At 48.1% G+C, this 19,297-nt stretch overlaps 1 protein-coding gene across 2 annotated transcripts in view; it reads right to left on the bottom strand.

The window, feature by feature from the left end:
- Positions 1-1,156: 1,156 nt before the first annotated feature.
- The window catches only part of LOC122216452 (xanthine dehydrogenase/oxidase), a 57,769-nt gene continuing 39,628 nt past the window's right edge, over positions 1,157-19,297 (bottom strand). For both annotated transcript variants that reach the window (XM_042933310.1, XM_042933311.1), the window contains exons 23-36: positions 19,026-19,113; positions 17,834-17,920; positions 13,685-13,876; positions 13,370-13,515; positions 12,506-12,587; positions 11,858-11,953; positions 10,438-10,566; positions 9,694-9,768; positions 8,151-8,203; positions 6,104-6,218; positions 5,011-5,076; positions 4,559-4,747; positions 3,089-3,265; positions 1,157-1,459 (exon numbers count right to left, since the gene is read on the bottom strand). In XM_042933310.1, coding sequence (XP_042789244.1) covers positions 1,409-1,459; positions 3,089-3,265; positions 4,559-4,747; positions 5,011-5,076; positions 6,104-6,218; positions 8,151-8,203; positions 9,694-9,768; positions 10,438-10,566; positions 11,858-11,953; positions 12,506-12,587; positions 13,370-13,515; positions 13,685-13,876; positions 17,834-17,920; positions 19,026-19,113 — 1,546 coding nt within the window. In that variant the 3' untranslated portion in view covers positions 1,157-1,408. The remainder of the gene's footprint in view (positions 1,460-3,088; positions 3,266-4,558; positions 4,748-5,010; positions 5,077-6,103; positions 6,219-8,150; positions 8,204-9,693; positions 9,769-10,437; positions 10,567-11,857; positions 11,954-12,505; positions 12,588-13,369; positions 13,516-13,684; positions 13,877-17,833; positions 17,921-19,025; positions 19,114-19,297) is intronic.

Raw genomic sequence — 19,297 nt, 5'->3', positions numbered from 1 at the left:
TCTGGGACAAGGTTGGGTGTTTGGAGCAGTGAAGGCGCAGGACGATGTCACATCGTTCACCCAGCACCATACAGCGATGAAATCACCTGTTGGAACAGCTAGAGGGATGCTTGCTCCTCTCCTGTGCTCTTCACCAACTTCAAGAACTTGGGAGAATCGAAGCAGAGTTCAATAAGCCCAGATGTCACATCACAGTAAGGGAGCCACGTCTCTGATAGCTGCAGAGCCCTTATGTAACTGGAGTTTTTGGGTCGTATATTTATAGACTTTCAGAGCCAGGGAAGGCCTTAGGGATTAGTCCAGTCCAGTTCTCTCCTTCTAGAGTAAGGAAAAGCACAGAAAAGAGAAGTGACAGACTGAGGTCACACAGATAGAGACGCAGCTGGGATGAGAACCCAGGCTTCTTGTCTGTGATTCTTCGGGCTGATCTTGCTTTTGGTTGCATGATTTCTAAATGGAAATTACTCTGGCAATGAATGAAGATTTTTAATTTTTTATAAAGTTTATTGGTTTCGAGAGACAGAGAGAACATGCACATGGGAGAGGCAGAGACAGAGGGAGAGAGAGAGAGAGAAGATCCCAATCAGGCTCTGTGCACTGTCAGCACAGAGCCCGGCGCGGGGCTCGATCTCACGAACCGTGACATCATGACCTGAGCCAAAATCAAGAATCAGACATTGAACCAACTGAGCCACCCAGGAGCCCCTCGAGTGAAACATTTTAAACCTGATTTCTTTTACTGTACAAAGGGGAAGAGAAAGAAACCTAGCACATTGTAGGTGCTCAGTAAATGGGTTGGTCGGCTTTGGATGCTATAGAATAATTTCCTTGCTGCCACTTAACAAGGTTAGATTAACCTTGAATTCGTTTCAGTGTCTATTCTCTTCAATGATCAAAGGTGGTTAGGGATTTGAATCTCACCCCACTGTCCCATTGCAAAGTTGACTATGGGTCAGCGGTTATAATGTGATGTTCATTGGTTTGAAGGGAAGACTTTCTGGTTTAGGATGGAAGCTTCCGGAGGCTGGGGGGGACATCTTCTTTGAAGGACAGACGCTGTCAGCACCTGAGGCTGTACAGCCTTGCCTGTGAGCTGGGACAGAGCACGTACACCTATTTGACATACATGATTAAAGCAGACATACAAAGACTCTCATTGCATATTAGCCACGTGGCCTCAGAGTTCTGAATTTGCTTATCATTATGTTTGCAAACCATATTTTTGATCAAAATCTTCAGCGAAAACAAAACAAAATCTTCCAATGCATTCCGTGTGCTTCCAGACATCATCCTGATGACTCACAGCACTGTCACCCCATGACATGTATAGATCATGTTCTGCAGGCATGTCTCATGCTCCATGGAAACTCCCGCGCAGCATAAGCAGACTGTGCTGGGGGCTTTGTCGTCAGACCCTCACAGACCAGGGCTTACAGCTTTCTGCAGTGCCAGTGACACACTAGGAAGGAATGATAGAAAACTCATCGCTGGGGTCTTCCCATAGCACAGGACACGTTGCCCACTCGGATGCCCATGCCACCTCCCACCACTGCCGGCCACCATTCCAAGGCGAGCCATCCCTCTGCAGTCTCAGCTGTTGGGAGTGCCCCCAGGGCAGGGCCCCCTAACTGCCTAGTCATTCCTTTGTTTTGCCAAGCACTTCCCATGTGGGAGGCACTCTAGTAGGCCCCAAAGCCACAGGAATGACCAAATACGGAAGTGATCCCTTCACACGTGATACACACAGTCCCTGAAATCATGATTGGGTCATAGAATCAGTTACCCATGCAAACCTGCTGCAGGGATTTAACTCACTGGTGTGTTATAACAGAGCAAAGGGGCTTGGGTCAGAATCTGTGCTTTAGGTCCGAGGACCTGGAGGGCTTCATTAAATCAATGAGTTCTGCATCAGATTCTTTTCAAGGAGCTAACTTGGCCACCTGGGTAAGCTTATCGGGAGCCAGGCAGCACCTCGTCTCCCGGGGAAGGGGTTTGGGAAACTGTCAGCATGTGGCCATGGTGAGAAGGTTCTGGGCTGTGGGAAGGTTGCTGCAGAGTTGTGGGCATCCTCGCTGCCTGGAAACTCAACACGTGGTCTGGTGGTCTTACCCCATAGCTAAAGCTATTGGCAGATGACAGTGGCCTACCTGGGGACCCCTCGGTCTCCCTCACCCTTGGTGCTGAGGCCTGAAAAGGCAGATTGGCCTGCTTTCAAGACTCTTCCGCAACCTCCCATCCCTGGAACCCTTTCGGTCCACGAGTACCCATTTCACCTCTAAACCAAAAAGGCCCAACAAATCTTCTATCAAATACCCAGGAGGAAATCCAACTTGGGTTATCAGGAAGAATCTGGCTCTGCTAACTCAACAGAGGCTGCTGTTGTAAAGGCAGTTGGAGGGTCCTGTGTGGGCAGAGCCCGCTTCAGCACAACTCAGAGGCAACAGGGGAAGAATCTGTCCCTGCATGGTCCTCTGTGGCCAGGCATTGCGCACTACAAGTATCATGGAAGCGCTTCCCATGGTCCAAAGACCACAGAATTCCTGCTACATGCTGCTACGTACACTAAGGTCGTAACCAGCCACCGCAAAATACAATTAGCTGGTTTCCTAAAAGACCACAAAGTCTCTGTGGTCATCCATGTGTGCCAGCATCGGTATGGCATGTAGTCATCACAGAACGAACGTGGTGCATCTAATCAATTCCTTAACTCCCCTTTTCATCTCCGTCTCCACAGCACTCACACGGTGGCTTTCGCAAAGAAGGGTCCCCAAAGTGCTAGTGATGGACGCTAAAGACTAGGCTCTTCTGGACGTTTACCCATCAGCCTCATCTTCAAGGGAAAAAATTAAATCTGTGGTTGACAGCTGTGCACCAAAGAGCCCTCTTTCCTCTAAGGAAGGCCAGCTACAAACTTCATTTCTTGCTCTTTTCCAGCAAGTTCGAGGGGGTGCCTCAACGGCACAAGGAAGGCAGCGAGGACCCAAGGCTGCCCAGTGGACAGACAGCCTGGCATCCCGCTCTCCTCTCTGCATGGGCCGCCTCTGCCCAGCCTCCCCCCAATGGAGTGGGTGCTCGAGGGGCCTCATACCAGCCTGGTGAACTGGTCCACGCAGGCGTTGCGGATCTTCTCCGGGGTGGCGGGGCTGTTTAGCTGGAAAAGCTTCTTTGTCTTACAATCCGGGTTCCCAGCTCGAGCTGCACGGATGGCATCCTTGATGGCGAAGAAGATGGAGGCTGCCAGGAAGAGGGGCGGTTCGCCGACAGCCTGGGCGGACAGAGCGCAGGACAGGGAGTCAGGCAACAGGACCCCAGCCTCTGCGCCAGGAGGGCTGGAGATACCAGGAACCCCAGCCAGCCCCAGTGGGTCACGGCCAGCAAGGCAGGAAGGCTGCTCATAATTCTTCAGGGCTGAGAACAATCAATCTGGTAAATGACTCAACCTCCATGGCATTCTCAACTCTTACTGTGTCACTTTTCTCTGATGACACCATGCAAAGAAAATGTACCATTCAAAGCTGTTTTAAATAATTATATTTTATGGACAAAGTGTCTGACCTGAATTTGGACCCTTTCCTCGCAGTTATAAGGCTGGGGGAATCCTCTACCTGCAACTCTGACACCCACATTTACAGGCACCTTAATTATACTTGTAGGCACCCTAATTATACTTACAACGTCGTCTGGAATCTAGGCATCACGACCAATAGGAATTAAACATTTTCTAGCAGAGTTGGTTTTGTTCCCCCAAAGCACTGACCAGAAATTCCATGTATCAAAAGCACTAGAGATGCTTATTAAAAATGCATGTTGCAGGGTCCTACTCCAGCCCTCCTGAATCAAATTTCTAGGGACAGGTCTCACCAAAATGTATTTTTTTCATGAGCCTGCAGTGATCCCAAGGCATACTAAAGCGTGAGAGTCGATGGCGAGATCAAAAAGTGTCCCAGACCCAACCACAGTGAAGTAAATCATGAAAGGAACAAATGGGTATGTTTCACTGGTTACAAGTGATTATGTGTTTTCCTTCTTTGATTAGGACTGTATCAATCAGCTTATGGGATTTTCAACCATTTTTCATAATTACTGGGGACCGGGAGGAAATAAGGGATGACTCTAATCCTTGAGACGTGCAGATCAAGTTTCAAGTCAGGTGCCAGCCACTGAAGGAGGCACAAGGGATTGCACAGAAGTATTGCCCCATCTGCAGTGAATGTGCTATTTTTAAGGGATAACAGGGAGGGGTGTGTACCTGTGGGGTCCTCTTTAGGACCAAGCTCAAGATGCACACCTGAGACATAGATGTCGGTCAGGACTTGACCTACAGGACTGGATTAAAGGAATCTCTCCGAGTGCACCCAAAGGAGCTGGCTTTGGCCACACAGAGCTGGTGTCATCCCAGTTTTCTTTTTCCCAGGCAGGGACTGCCCATCGCTCCACCATCCTCGCCAAAACTCGTGTCAAGCACCCTGGCCTCTCCAGACAAGCCCCCTGCAGACCCACGGGGTAGGTGGGTCTTACCCCCATGTCCTCCCACAGTGCAGACCCAGGGCAACAGTACCTTGGAAGCATAGATGGCCTTCTTGTTGGGACAGTCACGGAGCAGCGACACCCTGAACTCACTGGGGATGCTGCCAAACGCAGGGATCTTGTAGGTGCTGGGGCCACGGGTGTGCAGGCTCCCCTCCGGGGAGTAGTGCAGCTCCTCCAGGGTGAACAGGCCAAGGCCCTGGACAAACGCCCCTTCTACCTGCAGGCCAGACAGAGACCATGGCCACTCTGCCTACCCCTCCCCAAGGACAGATACTGCTTCCCACAATAGGCGCCAAGCCCCACAGGGAGTGGGCGTGGAAAGAAGCTGAAAACAGCCCTCTGCAGACAGCCCAGCTGGCTCCTGCCCGGCCTGGGATCAGCTATCTGGGCCTTCCCCAGGCAGTGGTGTAGGCAGAGCGAAGGCATTAGCACTGAAGGTTGGCCAAGTCCATGACCACCCTGGTCACCCATGTGCCTTACCTGTCCAATATCAATGGCAGGGTTCAGACTGGAGCCGACATCCATGACAATGTCTGTGCGGAGGTTCTAAAGTGGATGGTAAAATACAAATAGTGTGAGAAGAAAGGAATGTGCGGAATGATAGATGGGGCGCAGTGACCCTTAAATTATTGTGTCAACCCAGATAGGACTTTCAGAAGCAGCGTGCCCTGGGCATGCTCAGGCAGGGTGCTCCTATCCCTGTCAGTCTGCACTGGCATGGTCAATGCTGAAGTTTGAGTCTGTGGCCACTAGGCAGGGGAAGGGAGTGGCCACACTCTCTGGGCGATCAGAAGGAACTGTGCACACACACACAGGCACACACACCCATGAGCAGGAAGGCTGGTTCCCAGGCTCCTGGGACTCGGAACCTGAGTCTGGAGAGATAGTGTAAGGAAGGGGACAACAAACTACATTCCACGGGCTGATTCTAGTCTGTGCCCTGTTTTTGTAGGCCCTGTAAGCTAATTATGGTGTTTACATTTTCTTAAGATTTTGGAATGTTTTATTTATTTCTGAGAGAGAGAGAGACAGAGTACGATCAGGGCAGGGGTAGAGAGAGAGAGAGACACAGAGTCTGAAGCAGGCTCCAGGCTCTGAGCTATTAGCACAGAGCCGAATGTGGGGTCCAAATCCATCAACCATGACATCATGACCTCAGCCGAAGCCTGACGCTTAACCCACTGAGCCACCCAGGTGCCCCAATGGTGTGTATGGTATTAGATGACTGACAAAATTAAGAATATATCGCGGCATGTGAAAGCTATGTGAAATTCACATTCAGTGTGCACAAATTACATCGTATTGGAACACAGCCATGCCCATTTGTTTGCATACATCTCTGGCTGTTCTTGTGCTACAGTGATGGAATTGAGTAGTTGAGGCAGAGTCTTTGTGGCCCAGAAAGCCTCAAATATTTACTCTCTGGTCCTTCATCGGAAGTTTGCCAGGCTGTGACATCACACATTATTCTCCCAGCCAGAAAGTGTGTCTCTATTGGTTCTTGATGTTTGCAACTCACTTGTTTCTCTTCTCTTTCCCCTAACTTAGTACTAAGATTTTACAAACTCCTTACTTTATGATCCCCTGTTAAGCAGTCGATTTCCACTTCAGAGCAAGCCACCCCATAGCTGAAGTAGTGGAAGGGATTCCCAGAGTTCGTCTCAAAGCTGTAGCCAAGGTTGGGTGTTCTGGAGGAGAAAACAGAAAACACTGCATATGTATTAAGATTAACATGCCCCCCACCTACACACACACACACACACACACACACACAGCTTGTCCCACAAAATCCTAAGACTCCACAGGTTTTATTTTTTCATTCAGCTGCCCTTCAAAAGAGTCCACATGTTTTTAATATTTTGGACCTGCTAATGAAACCCAGGTATTCCAGAGTTTCTTGCCTCATGTCTGCTAGGATCTGCCAATGGCCCTTATGTGATGCCTTCTGTACAGCCCAGGGGTGTATAGTATCTGTGTGCCCGCCTCTATGTGGTAGAAGCAGGTGACACATTTGCGCAAGCTCACAAACGACACGAAAACCACACCCAAAGTAAGTGTTGGATTAGAGTTCAAGCTCTCAGAACCAAAGCCCCTGCCTGTGCCACCTCCTGGGCTGCTCACCTTTCTCCAGGGGAGAGTTAAGGTCAGCATCTCATGTCAGCCTGGGTGTACCTTTAACCCCTTGCCTGCATTTCTCCTTGGCTACTGGCCCCTTCTCGGTGTCAACAAATGATTCGGGGAAAGTGCTATTCATAAAAGCAGATGCTCTCTTCTACGTTTTTCTTCTTTGATCCTGAGTATCTTATACAATTCCACGTTCACACGATCCACACGTGTGTACGTGCATATTCTCCCACCTGGAGTTCACAGTACTCTGCCTCTCCGTTTTTCTACGCATGACACAGAAACAACGTGAGCTGAAGGGATCGGAATCTGCATGAAAACAAAACCAACTCGGAGCTGAGGGAAAAGGCTTCTCCCAGGAGAACCCACCACCTCCTTTGACCTCTGAGGTCATCATCTTCACCTGGGTGTTCCTGTATCCTACCCAGTCTTACCAACTCTGACAACGGAACGAGAACATCCGAGAACATCTGCTCTAATCTCTGCCTGTGCAGGTCAAATGTCACATAACCCAAGGAGCACTGGCAAAACGTGACTTTGCCTAAAATGCATACTGAACTGTTTTTTCCAAACCCACTGATCTGTGAAAGAAAGGTCCTAATTAAATTCTCCAGAGAAGGGGCGCCTGGGTGGCTTGGTCGTTTAAGCATCTGACTTCGGCTCAGGTCATGATCTCACGGTCCGTGAGTTCAAGCCCCGCGTCAGGGTCTGTGCTGACAGCTCAGAGCCTGGAGCCTGTTTCAGATTCTGTGTCTCCCTCTCTATCTGCCCCTCCCCTGTTCATGCTCTGTCTCTCTCTGTCTCAAAAATAAACGTTAAAAAAAATTTTTTTATACATAAATAAATTCTCCAGAGAAAACTAGAACATTATGGGAGATAGCAAATTGGATCCCATCTTCTTCCAGCCTTTACATCAGCTGGGCGGGGTCTCTAGCTCTTTGTACTGCTACTGGAGTTCAAAGTAGCAGAAGGCGTGTGCTCTTTTCCAAGTCCCACGTCAAGTTCCCCTGAACTCTGCACTTTGTAATGAGACCACGTGTTCTAAATCTTCCTCTCTTTCTGTCCCAGGAAAGCCTCCGTAAAGAAAGCCAACGCACACAGCAGAGTAACTAACACACAAGGGTAACGCCACACAGCAGACAGCCCTGGGTCTAGGGGAATGCCGAGGGAGGGATGGTCCCACCACGTCGTAAATGAGGAAAAGGGCTCAGAGAGAATCCCTCATTTCTCCAAATGGAATGGTACCCTTTAAGACCAGAACTAGAACACAGGTCTTCTCTTAATGGCAGCTCATGCTTTTGCCTCGTTGGCACATAGGTTGGCAATGCCAGGTATTCCAGAGCATCTTTCAATTGAAATTGGCACAAGTCCACTGAAGCGTCTCGGTGGGACTGCTCTCTCCTGACCAAAGGCTGAGAGCATTTGGTGCGGGAGGGGACTTCAGAGGCTAGGATGACCACAGTTTGTGAGGTGGGTGACAGCAGCACTGTCCTTACTTATAAAACCCGGTAGCAGACAAGCTCACTGCATCCAGGTAGGCAGCTATGACCTGAAGAGAGGAAAGAGACAACAGGAAGGGCTTAGCATGGGTGCCAGAATCCCTGACCCAGCACTAAGATTTCATGAGCTTCCCCTCCTCCTCCGGAAGCTGACCGACTATTTGTACCGGTGGTCCTCGCTTCCACACCCTGCCTCACATTCTCACTGCACTGGGTGACCGCACTGTGCTCTCACCTGCACTAGGTCCCTGCCATTGGAAGCCTGGGGGGCTACAGTAGCCTCCTCCCCCATCACATAGCCTCCCCACGCTGCCAGGTAGCCCAACCCAACCACAGTGAGCATCTTAACATACCATACTGCCTACATCACTCCCCTACTCGACAACTTTGGCTGACTCCCCATTGTCCATAGAGCAAATGCTTCACATTAAGGACCCCAATCCTCTCTCTGGCTTTATGTTGCCCACGTGTCATCGCCATGCCAGCCAAACTCATGTATTTTAGTCCCTCCATGTTCCCACACCTCTGCACCTCCATTCGTGTGGTTCCTGCATTGTATCTGTCCCGATCCTTTTCTCCCCTCAACGACCAGCTCAAGTTTGCCTCTCCGGGTCTCCTCGCTAAAATCCAAACTACCAAAATCAACCTACATTCATGGGGTATTTATGTGTGTGGTATCTGTGAGTGTGGAAGGGAAGTAGAGGTCACGTGCGGCACAATAAGGCGAGTGGGTCTGAGAAAAATAGCTATTTTCTTTGAGTCTATGGAGGGAGACTAGTACAATCTGAGGTGGGTCAGGTGTGGGCTCATTTTCTATGTTCCCACTGTGCTCACTTTCCCACCCCAACTCTACTCTGGGAGATGGTAAAGCAGGGCTGCCACTGAGATGTCTGCTTGTTGGAAGAGATGAAGCCCCCCGCCTGCCCCCAGAGAGAGACTTCCTTACCGCTTCCCTCTGAGGGTTCCCGACACACAGGCACCAAACCAGAAACCAGAGAACTGGACTCATTCTTGTGATGAGACGAGTGGCTTGCCTGCCACTTGTAAAAAACCACAGGAAGGATATAAACTCTTGGGAAATGTCTTTTTCCCCACTCCTTCACAGATGGACCCTCAGTGGACCCAGACTCCAGAGCTGAGGAAGGGGAAGTACTGCGAAGCAGCCCTCGGAGAGCAGGTTTGAGGAAAACCAGACTCCTCAAGCCTCAGGACAAGTGGGGTATGGAACCAGGCCTGAGTCAGGCACCTTCAGCGGTCGCCCTACCTTCTCAGGCTCAGGGCAGCCAAACCCCCAGTCGCCATGGGGTTGTCAAGATCCTGGCTCAGAAGTTTTCCTCCAGTGCCTTCCCTCCACTATGAAAACCCTAGAGAAAGGGGCCCAGCAAGGTGGAGCATTTACTTGTGCTGTGGAACCCTATGGAACACTCAGCTTCTCTGCCTCTGGGACTAGATCGTGACCTATTCCTGCTGCGGCAGGGACAGAGAACCTGCCTTTAATTTCTCTCCTCTTCAAAAGCACGTTGGATCAGCTCAGACTTACCCAGTCTTCCCAGGAGCCACTGGGATTCTTTTTCTTGAAGGGTTCCAGCCTTTTCAGAATGGTCTGACAAGCTTCCTAAGAACACATGCCCACAGACCAGACATATCAGTCTTCCGTAGCTCCTGGCCCAGGCAAAACCCCAAGTGCCTCAGCAAGGCTACATCCAAGTAATGCTGTGCCCAAGGTGCCACGCAAATAGTCTTGCCACCCTCTTAAGAATGACTGTGTGGCTTCCACTCCCAGGACCCTGCCACAGGAACTGGCATTGGCCCTTGCTGGGAGAACACCCGGTTCTTAGGCTACAGAAGATGAAATATTTGAGGGAACCCAAAGGAAGTGACTTCTCCCATCAAACTCATCTGTTAATTACAGCCTCTATGTGGAAAGAGAAGTGAGTTGGTCCGACCTGGCCAGCTGCAAAATCGAATTCCAATTTCAGTCCATGGTCTTGTGGCCAGTTCTAACACTGGGGAGTATGTCTTTGCAGAACGCCCCCTGGGACCCTCCAAGTCTCCTCCCCATCCTACACTCATCCTTCTTGACTTTGACAGAAGTGATTGTGGCTTTTAGGTCTCTCTTTCAACATGGTGTTGGGAGGAACAGCATTCTCTTGGATAAGACAGCCAAAGGCATGGCCACAGCCAAAGAGCCTGTAAGGACCATTCCAGCTTCCACCCCAGGGAGCACTCTGGGCCCAAAGCCCTTGACTGGCCCTCAGCTCTGCTGGCTCCCCAGGCTCCTTACATAGGTGGCCTGTCCGTTGAGGTCAGTGCTGACGGAGGCAGCTGTGGGAGACGTGTTAGGCACGGTGTTCGTGCTTGTCTCGCTGATGTAAATCTTAGAGGTGGGGATTTTCAGTGCTCTGCTGGCCACCTGAGAAAAGAGACAACATCACTTTCTCAGGGAGGGCTTGGCATGGGGCTTGGCTGCCTTCTCCCCAAGACCGTTTAAGGTTCACCATTACAGGCAATATAATAATTTTATAAGCCATAAGCCCACTGAGACTGGGATGTTCTTATATCTGTCTCAATTGGAAGCAAAACTTTATGGAGTGATTTTGCTACAAAAAAAAAAAAATTCATAAACCTAATGGTGACTAGCAGTGCTTTCTAAAGCTAACCTTGGCTTTTTAATAAATCTACTCTGGCCAGTCCATGAGCTAAGCAGGTGTTCCAACTCTACTCCAGTTCCAATGTCCTAGCTCCTCTGTGTGGGGGAAGCCTTTATACACATAACACAGCCTCTTACACAGTGTTAGGGAAGGTCACCAAAAATATGTGACCAACCAGGGGGCTCCTCGGGGCTCAGTTGGTTAAGCGTCTGACTCCTGGTTTCAGCACAGGTCATGATCTCACAGTTCATGAGTTCAAGCCCCGAGTCAGGCTCTGCACACTGACAGTGCAGAACTCTCTCTCCCTTTCTCTTAGTCCCTCCCCTGCTCATGCTCTATCTCTCTCAAAATAAATAAATAACCTTTTTTTTTTAAATGTGACCACCAGTTGACCCATGAGCTGGACTCAAAGGATCAGAGGCTCCTCACCACTTCCCCTGTCCTTGGAATGTGGGTTCTGCTTGCCTTTCTGGCTCCCAGGGGCTGCTTCTACGACACAGCCTCGAGATGATGTCGTGGGATTGAGAACACCTGCACAGTACCTTGGCTAAACCCAGTTGAGGCCTCTCTCCCTACAAACGTTTAAGATTTGGTGGGCGGGGGTAGGGATCCATTTGTCTTGCTGCCACCCAAGGCAAGCCTCTCATGTAAATTCCCTTTGCATCTTAAAACTGTGACCTGCCAACCTGGGCCTCTTTTTCCTGTCTGCCTCTGCCCTCTGAGTCCAGGGGCCAGTTTCAGATTACTCCCAAGAAGCTCCCGAGCAACTTGTAAACCAACACAACCCCACGGCCCTAGAATGTGGGTAATGGAAGTGACCTGAGTGGTCACCTGGCCAACTGCATTGCACAGAGGAAGACACAGAGGCTGAGAGGGGAGAAGACTTGCCCGAGGTCACACGAAAATGGGCAGCAGAGCCAGGACTGACCACAGCTGAGGCCGGCTTCTGCTTCTCAGGTGTGCCGCCGCTCACTTGCTTATAGCATCCTCCCTCACATGGACGCCATGATGTCGGAGAGGACCCCCCCCCCCCACCCTTTGCAGGCTGCTCACCTGGACCATCTTGGTGTGAAGGCCTTGGCCCATCTCAGTGCCTCCATGGGTCAGCAGCACAGAGCCATCTGTGTACACGTGAACCAGGGCTCCTCCCTACAGGAAGAGAAGGATTCCAAACACAAAATTGGGTCAATCCTAACTCAGCCAGATGCTTGGGGCCAATATTTCTGGAGCCCAGGAGAAAGAAAACCGGAAGCAGCATTTTGGATTAAAGCCTCAGACTCAAATTAAAGCACCGTGAATCTTGTGATTTAATCATGTAGCCCTTCAACAGTTCCCGAAAAATTTCCACTCTCTCTCTTTCTGTGTGTCTTCCACAGAGGGAAGGAGGTCAAATGTCTTTGTGCTCATTTTTAGATGAAGCCATAGGATCAGAAAGGCAGAGTAGCTGTCTGTAGCCCTTTAGTCAGGAAGAAGGAGACCTGAGAGTTGACCCCAGATCTCTGAGTCCTGTGCTGCCCTCACTGACCTGTGACGTCCTGGACAAATAGGGATATGCAAGTTCAAGTCCATTTAAACAGCAGAGAGCCCCTCCACTCTGCTCTGGCACCAGCCACAACGGCCTTTCCCATGTGATAGTGCAGACAGGGAGGGAAATGGGGCCACAGCCCAGTGGAGACGCACAAAATTATACAAGGCAATTACCTGATTCAGAAAAGGAACAGAGAAGCTTATTCCAAACTTGGTAGGAATTATGGACAACCCTCTCTTCTTCCAACAATTCTCCCTGGAGAAAAAAAGGAAGATTCTCATAGAACATTTTCTATCATGGTTGTGTCAGCTCAGATGTAGTTTCAGTCAACATCTTTGTAAAGTTGGAATAAGGCATCCTTGGAGCTGCCCACATGGTACTTATCATAACTGAGTTGTGCTCCAGTTGGGTAAACCAAATGAAAAAGGGGTGGGATTGTGTTCTTCAGCTGCGCTGAAGGAGGACCCATCCCTGAGGGTCTGCACTTGAAAGTATCAAAACTTCCTCCCAGAGTGGAGCTCAAACAGAGTCAGGGTGCTGTGACTGTACCAGGGAAGACAGTCACTTATGACACTCACTGATGATAGTGGTTAACACCTTCTCTGTGCTTTCTGTTTGGTTTTCTGGGTAACTTAGTGAGGAAAGAGGGCCGCTGTAATTACCCCCATCTTACAGATGTTGAAACTGGGGCCTAAGAAAATGGAGTGACTGTAAGGTCACAGTGATAGATTCATGTTAGAGGCCGCTGCATCACTGTGGTGTTCTTAGTCCTTGGCTGGTGTGCCCCAACAGCAGATGAGTGTAAAGGTGAACCATATCGATGGGCTATGATAGTGAGTGAACGCTGTATATGCCCATCTGCCCCCAGGCTGAACAAATCATTTGAGTATCTTAAAGAGATGGCTGGGAGTGGGTCAGCAAACTTAGCACCCTCAAGCACCTTACTAGCTTGGTATTATGAGTATCGCAAATGTGCTGTAGAATATGAAACCCAAGAGAATGCCAGAATATCAGACTCCTCCCCTCCCGGTGCTTACTCGTTGAACTTGTCAACCTCCCTCTTCCGGGCATGATACTGAGAGCTTGCTAGGCATTCCTCCCAGCACCTGGGCAAGGTGAACCCCTCAAGCTTCTGGTTGAAGTGGGTCAGGTCCCCTTCCTTATACATGTTTTTCCTTCGCACCTTTGCAAGGAGAGAGACACTGAGGCCTTGTTGGTGGCAAGAGATGAACGGATACAACCTAAAGTTAAGGTTCCAACCCCTCTCCTCTGCCCCCATGGGAGATGCCCAAGACACAAAGCCACTGTCCCCTCAAAGTAGGTTAACCTGTGCCACCAAATTCCCATCTTACTTCCTCTGCCGGCAGCCCACAGGTCACTGCGACTTCGCTCATCCAATGCTCAGCAATGAGCATTCCCTGGGGCCCCCCAAAGCCCCTGAAAGCCGTGTTGGAGGGCAGGTTGGTCTTGCACATCCGCCCAGTGCCCCGGATGTTGGGGATGTTATAACAGTTGTCCATGTGGAATAGAGCTCGTTCCATTATCTGCAGCAGAGGAAACCAAAATGGGAGAGAGCAGTGCACCGATTTCATTGGCTCCTCAAGAAAGGGATGTTGAGGGCTGCACCCATCCTTGCCTTTCCAGCCCCACTGGTCACTGCTCCTCCTCAGGCCCAAATTATTTCTTCTCTGATACGGCAACAGACTCCTTACTGGGCTCCTGGCCTCTGTGTCTCTCCCTCCTCTAATCTCTGCCTCAAACTACAACATAAGGTCATTTTGTGTCAACCTCTTGCTTAAAAATGGCACTTAATCTCTTCAGAGTAAAGTTCATACATCTTTCAGCATGGAACACAAGACTCTTTATGACTTTTCCCCAATATATTTTTTTCCTCTCTTCTGACTACATGTTACTCTCACCTGACATGCCCGCCCTCCCCTGCACGTTTCCCATCTACTAACATCCTCATTCAGTTCCTCCCTGGGGAAGCCCTTCCCAGACTCCCCAGTTAGGACTGGTCATTTGCCTCTATAAAAAAAGGAAGATAGAAAAGAAGAAGAGAAAAGAAAAGAAAAGAAAAGAAAAGAAAAGAGAAAAAAAGAAAAGAAAAAAAGCGATTTATGAATTATTTTTAATTTTTTTAATGTTTATTTTCTTGAGTGATAGAGAGACAGAGCACAAGTGGGGGAGGGGAAGAGAGAGGGAGACAGAATCTGAAGCAGGCTCCAGGCTCAGAGCTGTCAGCACAGAGCCTGATGCAGGGCTCGAACTCACGGACCACGAGATCATGTCCTGAGCCAAAGTCAGACGCTTAACCGACTGAGCCACCCAGGCACCCTTGAATTCTTTTTAAAGCAGTTTCTTTTCCCATTGAAGTTGTATGGCAAGTAGTTTAAAGAGTCTAATACTTCGTGAAGTACATTTTTGAAACTTGCATGTCTGAAATGTCTTTCTTCTACTCTTACCCTTAACTAATGATTTGGATATATATAGGATTCTTGGTTGGAATTAGGTTTTCCAGTTTCCCTCAACATTCTGAAGGCATTTTGGTAGTGCATTCGAGCTCTCCAGTATTGACAAATCCAATCGATGTCTTTCCAGTTCTTGGAAATAGTTATGTTTTTCTCCTCCCTGCAAGTTGTAAAATGTTTATCTCCAGGTTTCTCCAAGTTCACAGTGATATAACTTAGCATAGTTCTATTTTCCTTCATTGTGCTTGTTACTGGATGGGCTCTTTTAACCTTAAAGTGTATGCCCATTAGTTTGAGGAGATTTCTTTTTTTTTTTTTTCAATATATGAAGTTTATTGTCAAATTGGTTTCCATACAACACCCAGTGCTCATCCCAAAAGGTGCCCTCCTCAATACCCATCACCCACCCTCCCCTCCCTCCCACCCTCCATCAACCCTCAGTTTGTTCTCAGTTTTTAAGAGTCTCTTATGCTTTGGCTCTCTTCCACTCTAACCTCTTTTTTTTTTTTCCCTTCCCCTCCCCCATGGGTTTCTGTTAAGTTTCTCAGGATCCACATAAGAGTGAAACCATATGGTATCTGTCTTTCTCTGCATGGCTCATTTCACTTAGCATAACACTCTCCAGTTCCATAGTTTGGGGAGATTTCTTGAGTTACTTCTTGATAGTTGCCTCCTCTCTCTTGTTTCCATTCTTTCTCTCTGAAACTTCTATCGTTTGGGTCTCCTGGACTAGTCCTCAAATTTCATTGTATTTTCTTTCCAATTTTTCTGTATTTTTTTTCTTCTGTTTGGAGAGATTTGCTGAAGTGTCTTTCAACCCTTTTGCTTTCAGAGTTTTATCTCACCAGAGTTAGTTTTTATTCTCCAAATGCTTCATGTTTATGGCCTCCTATTCTTTCTTGAAGGTGTAATAACTCATCTTCCTGATGAGATCAATGGCAGCTTTTATTTGTTCGTTTCATTTTGGGTTTGGTTTACTTCCCATGTATATTCTCTCTCTCAGACAGGCTGCTTTTCGTGCCCTTGATTATTTTAGTCTTAGTCATCCTAAATGTTTTGAGTATGTCTCAATTAATTCCGTTTTTGCTTTCCCTTAGCACTCTGTCTAACTTGTACTTCTATTTCATTTTGTGTTTTTTTTTAAATTTTTTTTAACGTTTATTGATTTTTGAGACAGAGAGAGACAGAGCATGAACAGGGGTGGGTCAGAGAGAGGGAGGGAGACACAGAATATGAGACAGGCTCCAGGCTCTGAGCTGTCAGCACAGAGCCTGATGCGGGGCTCGAACTCACAAACTGCGAGATCATGACCTGAGCCAAAGTCAGACGCTTAACCGACTGAGCCACCCACGCGCCCCTCATTTTGTCTTTTGTTATCTGTCTCCCCCACCGTACTGTGAACTTCCCGGGGCAGAAACAATGCCATCTATTCTTTATGTTGCCACCCTAGGCGCTCAATAAATGTTCGCTGGATTGGATTTAAAAGCTTCTAAGATTTTTGGGGACAAGCACTGTATCTTTTTCAATCTGATTTTTCCAAAACACCAAGAGGCCCAGGTTGCAAATGGTGAGAAGACTAAATGTGTTGCTTATTTTGAGCAGTTTTTACACTGCATCTGAAGTGTGAAGTTTTATAATGGAACCGGTTAGCCCCTAGCAAGGAGGAGTGGCATGGGGAGTGGGGCTAACAGGAACTTCTGTTTGCCCTGAAATGTCTGACTGACTTTTATAAGAAAAGTCTACACGTTTGTACCTAGTATGGTTATAATTTTTGGATTTAAAAAAATTATAAAAAGTAATACCACAAAGGTAACTGCTAATTTCAAAATTAATAAAATTAACACAAAATTAACACAGATTAACAAAATTTCATGTCTACACAAGACTAGTATGAGAATGTTCAAAGTAGCCTTACCCATAAAAGCTGAAAACAGGGAACAACTCAAAAGTCTCTTCAGTGGTGAGTAGAAAACAAAAAATGGCCTATCCATATAATGAAATATTATCAAGAGAAAAGAATGAAGGACTAAGGAATCTTAAAACATTATCCTGAGGGGCACCTGGCTGGAGGAGCGTGCAACTCTTGATCCCGGGCTTGTGAGTTTGAGCCCCATGTTGGGTGCAGAGATCACTTAAATAAATAAAACTATAAATAAATAATCAATCCTGAGAAAAAAGCCGAACACAAAAGATTACACAGTGTAGAGTCTATTTATATGAATAGACTACAAGAGGAGAATCTATAAAGACAGAAAGTAGATTGGTGGATGTCTGGGCTGGGTAGGGGGTGAGAACGGGAGTGATGGAAAGAGATCACATTCAGGTGATGGAAGTGTTCAAAAACTACAGTATGATAATGGTTACATAATTCTTAAAATTTACTAAAAACCCTTAAATTGTATATTTCAGTGAAACTGTTACCAAAAAAAAAGAAGAAATTCATTACTTAAAATTCAAACATCACAAAAATATGTTACAAAGAAAATGACAGTGGGTGCCCCTCCCTTCATCCCATCCAATCACTGTTTAGTATATGTTCTTTTGGAATTTTCCAGGCACATGATTATATCTATAATAGAGGTATATTCATCTTACAGACACATACATACAATGTCACCATACTCTGCATAAAGTTTTGTAACTGACTTGGCTGGCTTGGCAAAATATCTGAAAAATAAGGAAGGATTTCCTTTTCTTTTTATTATTACTAGGATTTTTTTTTTTTTTTTTTTGATGCAGAACTCGATCTCAGACCGTGAGATCATGACCTGAGCTGAAATCCGATGATGCTTAACTGACTGAGCTACCCCAGCACCCCAAAGGAAGAATTTCCAATCTGAAAAGTAATAGGATTATCTCTGTGCTTTAGACCTTAACCAGGGGTGGAGAGCCTCAAGGTGGGGACCAACAGGGAGGCTACTGCAATAATCCCAGGTAGGAAGTGAGGAGGCCTATGCCTGTGGGGCTGTGGGGCCTGCCCGTGACCTCCCAGTCACCCCCCACCCAGAGGCATGGGCGCACCCTACTTACACTCTGGGAGAGATCCAGGGTGTTCCCTGCATTGCTGTAATGCTCCACCTTCAGAGCCACAACCCTCCCAGTCTTCATGAAGCCAACCTGATGAAAAGGAGAGAGTTCTCGATAGTCCCTTTCCTCTGCCTAACCTGAGTCATCCCCTCCCACTCATGCTACCCAGAGGAAGCAGAAAGAACAAGACATCATACCATGAAAACAAGGTCACCGGAGCTAACAGGTGAAGCAGAGAGGACCTGACATCTCTCCAGTGACGCTCCATGGGTCCTCAACCCTGGACACACCCTCGACCCACGCTCCCCCTTCCTTCTACCTACACTGGCTCTGAATTTACGAGAGGGAGTGAGGAGGCAGAGAAGGGAGAGCCGGGAAGAGAAACAGAGAGATACTGGAGATATGCCTCACACATTTTGGCCAGCAAGCCACAGCAAGCAGGAATGTGCACAACAAGCAGGAATGTGCTTTCACATCCCTGACCTTAGGTAGCCATCAGAACAAATTTTATAGGCTGTTTCATAAGTAAGGACCTGGGACTTTCTTCAGGTCTGCAAGAATTTGGGAAGAAGGGAAATATAATCCCTTCGGGGGAGTTCAATCAGGAAACAAAACGAGAAGAGGTCACAGGGGGAATGTTCAAAGCCACCTAATGGAGAGAAAGGGCTCCCAGACTGGGATCTGTCTGGTTGTACTAGTGTTTAGAGGGACAGGATGCTGGTCATCCACAGAGACTCAGCAAAGGGACCGCCACCCCTGGTCTGGTGGAGCAGGTGCCCACCCTAACAACCTGGAAGCTTTATTTCTTACTGTAAATTACAAAGTAGTCATTCTGATCTTTGCATCTGGCTATGAACACATTAGGTCATTCTGCAGGAGGGATTTACCCCAGGGCTACTGAAAACTCATGCTTCCGAGCCTGAGAGGAGAAAGACTAGGTATGGGGGAGAGAAAATTCACAAAAGGTGTAAACATCATGCTGCGACCTCACTCGGGAAGTGGCCAGCCAGCATCGCCCTTCTATGTTGCTGTTGGCAGATTTAAATTTTTCTCATTGCTATTTCTTCTTTGAACTTCTACAGGTATTCGTGAAAAACATAAGAGAACATCCCAGGATCCCTGGATCTTCATCTCCAGGTTTCCCAGTGAGATGGCATTCCCCTTCCGCCCCGACATAGCTCCCGACAACTAGAACCTTGTATCTGGCCAAGAAGGGATGTCTGCCACCAGTTATCAGCATGTCCTCGTCACGATCCAGCATGCAGCGCACAGGGCAGCCCGTCCTAAGGGAGGCATCAGAGGGTTAGCACCCTGGGAGCTTCTGCAACAGCCCAGTCCTTGGGTCTCAGGGAGGAAGCAAGGGAGACTTCTTTTTCCACCTGGCGCACAAGCGGACTGGAGCTGGGTTGCTTCACTGTCTAGAAATAAAGCTGCTGGACACATGGGGAATGTAAGGATATGATGTGT

This window comes from Panthera leo, chromosome A3, assembly GCF_018350215.1.
Source record: "Panthera leo isolate Ple1 chromosome A3, P.leo_Ple1_pat1.1, whole genome shotgun sequence".
Classification (NCBI taxonomy): domain Eukaryota; kingdom Metazoa; phylum Chordata; class Mammalia; order Carnivora; family Felidae; genus Panthera; species Panthera leo.
This window is presented reverse-complemented; position numbering and strand designations above follow the sequence as displayed.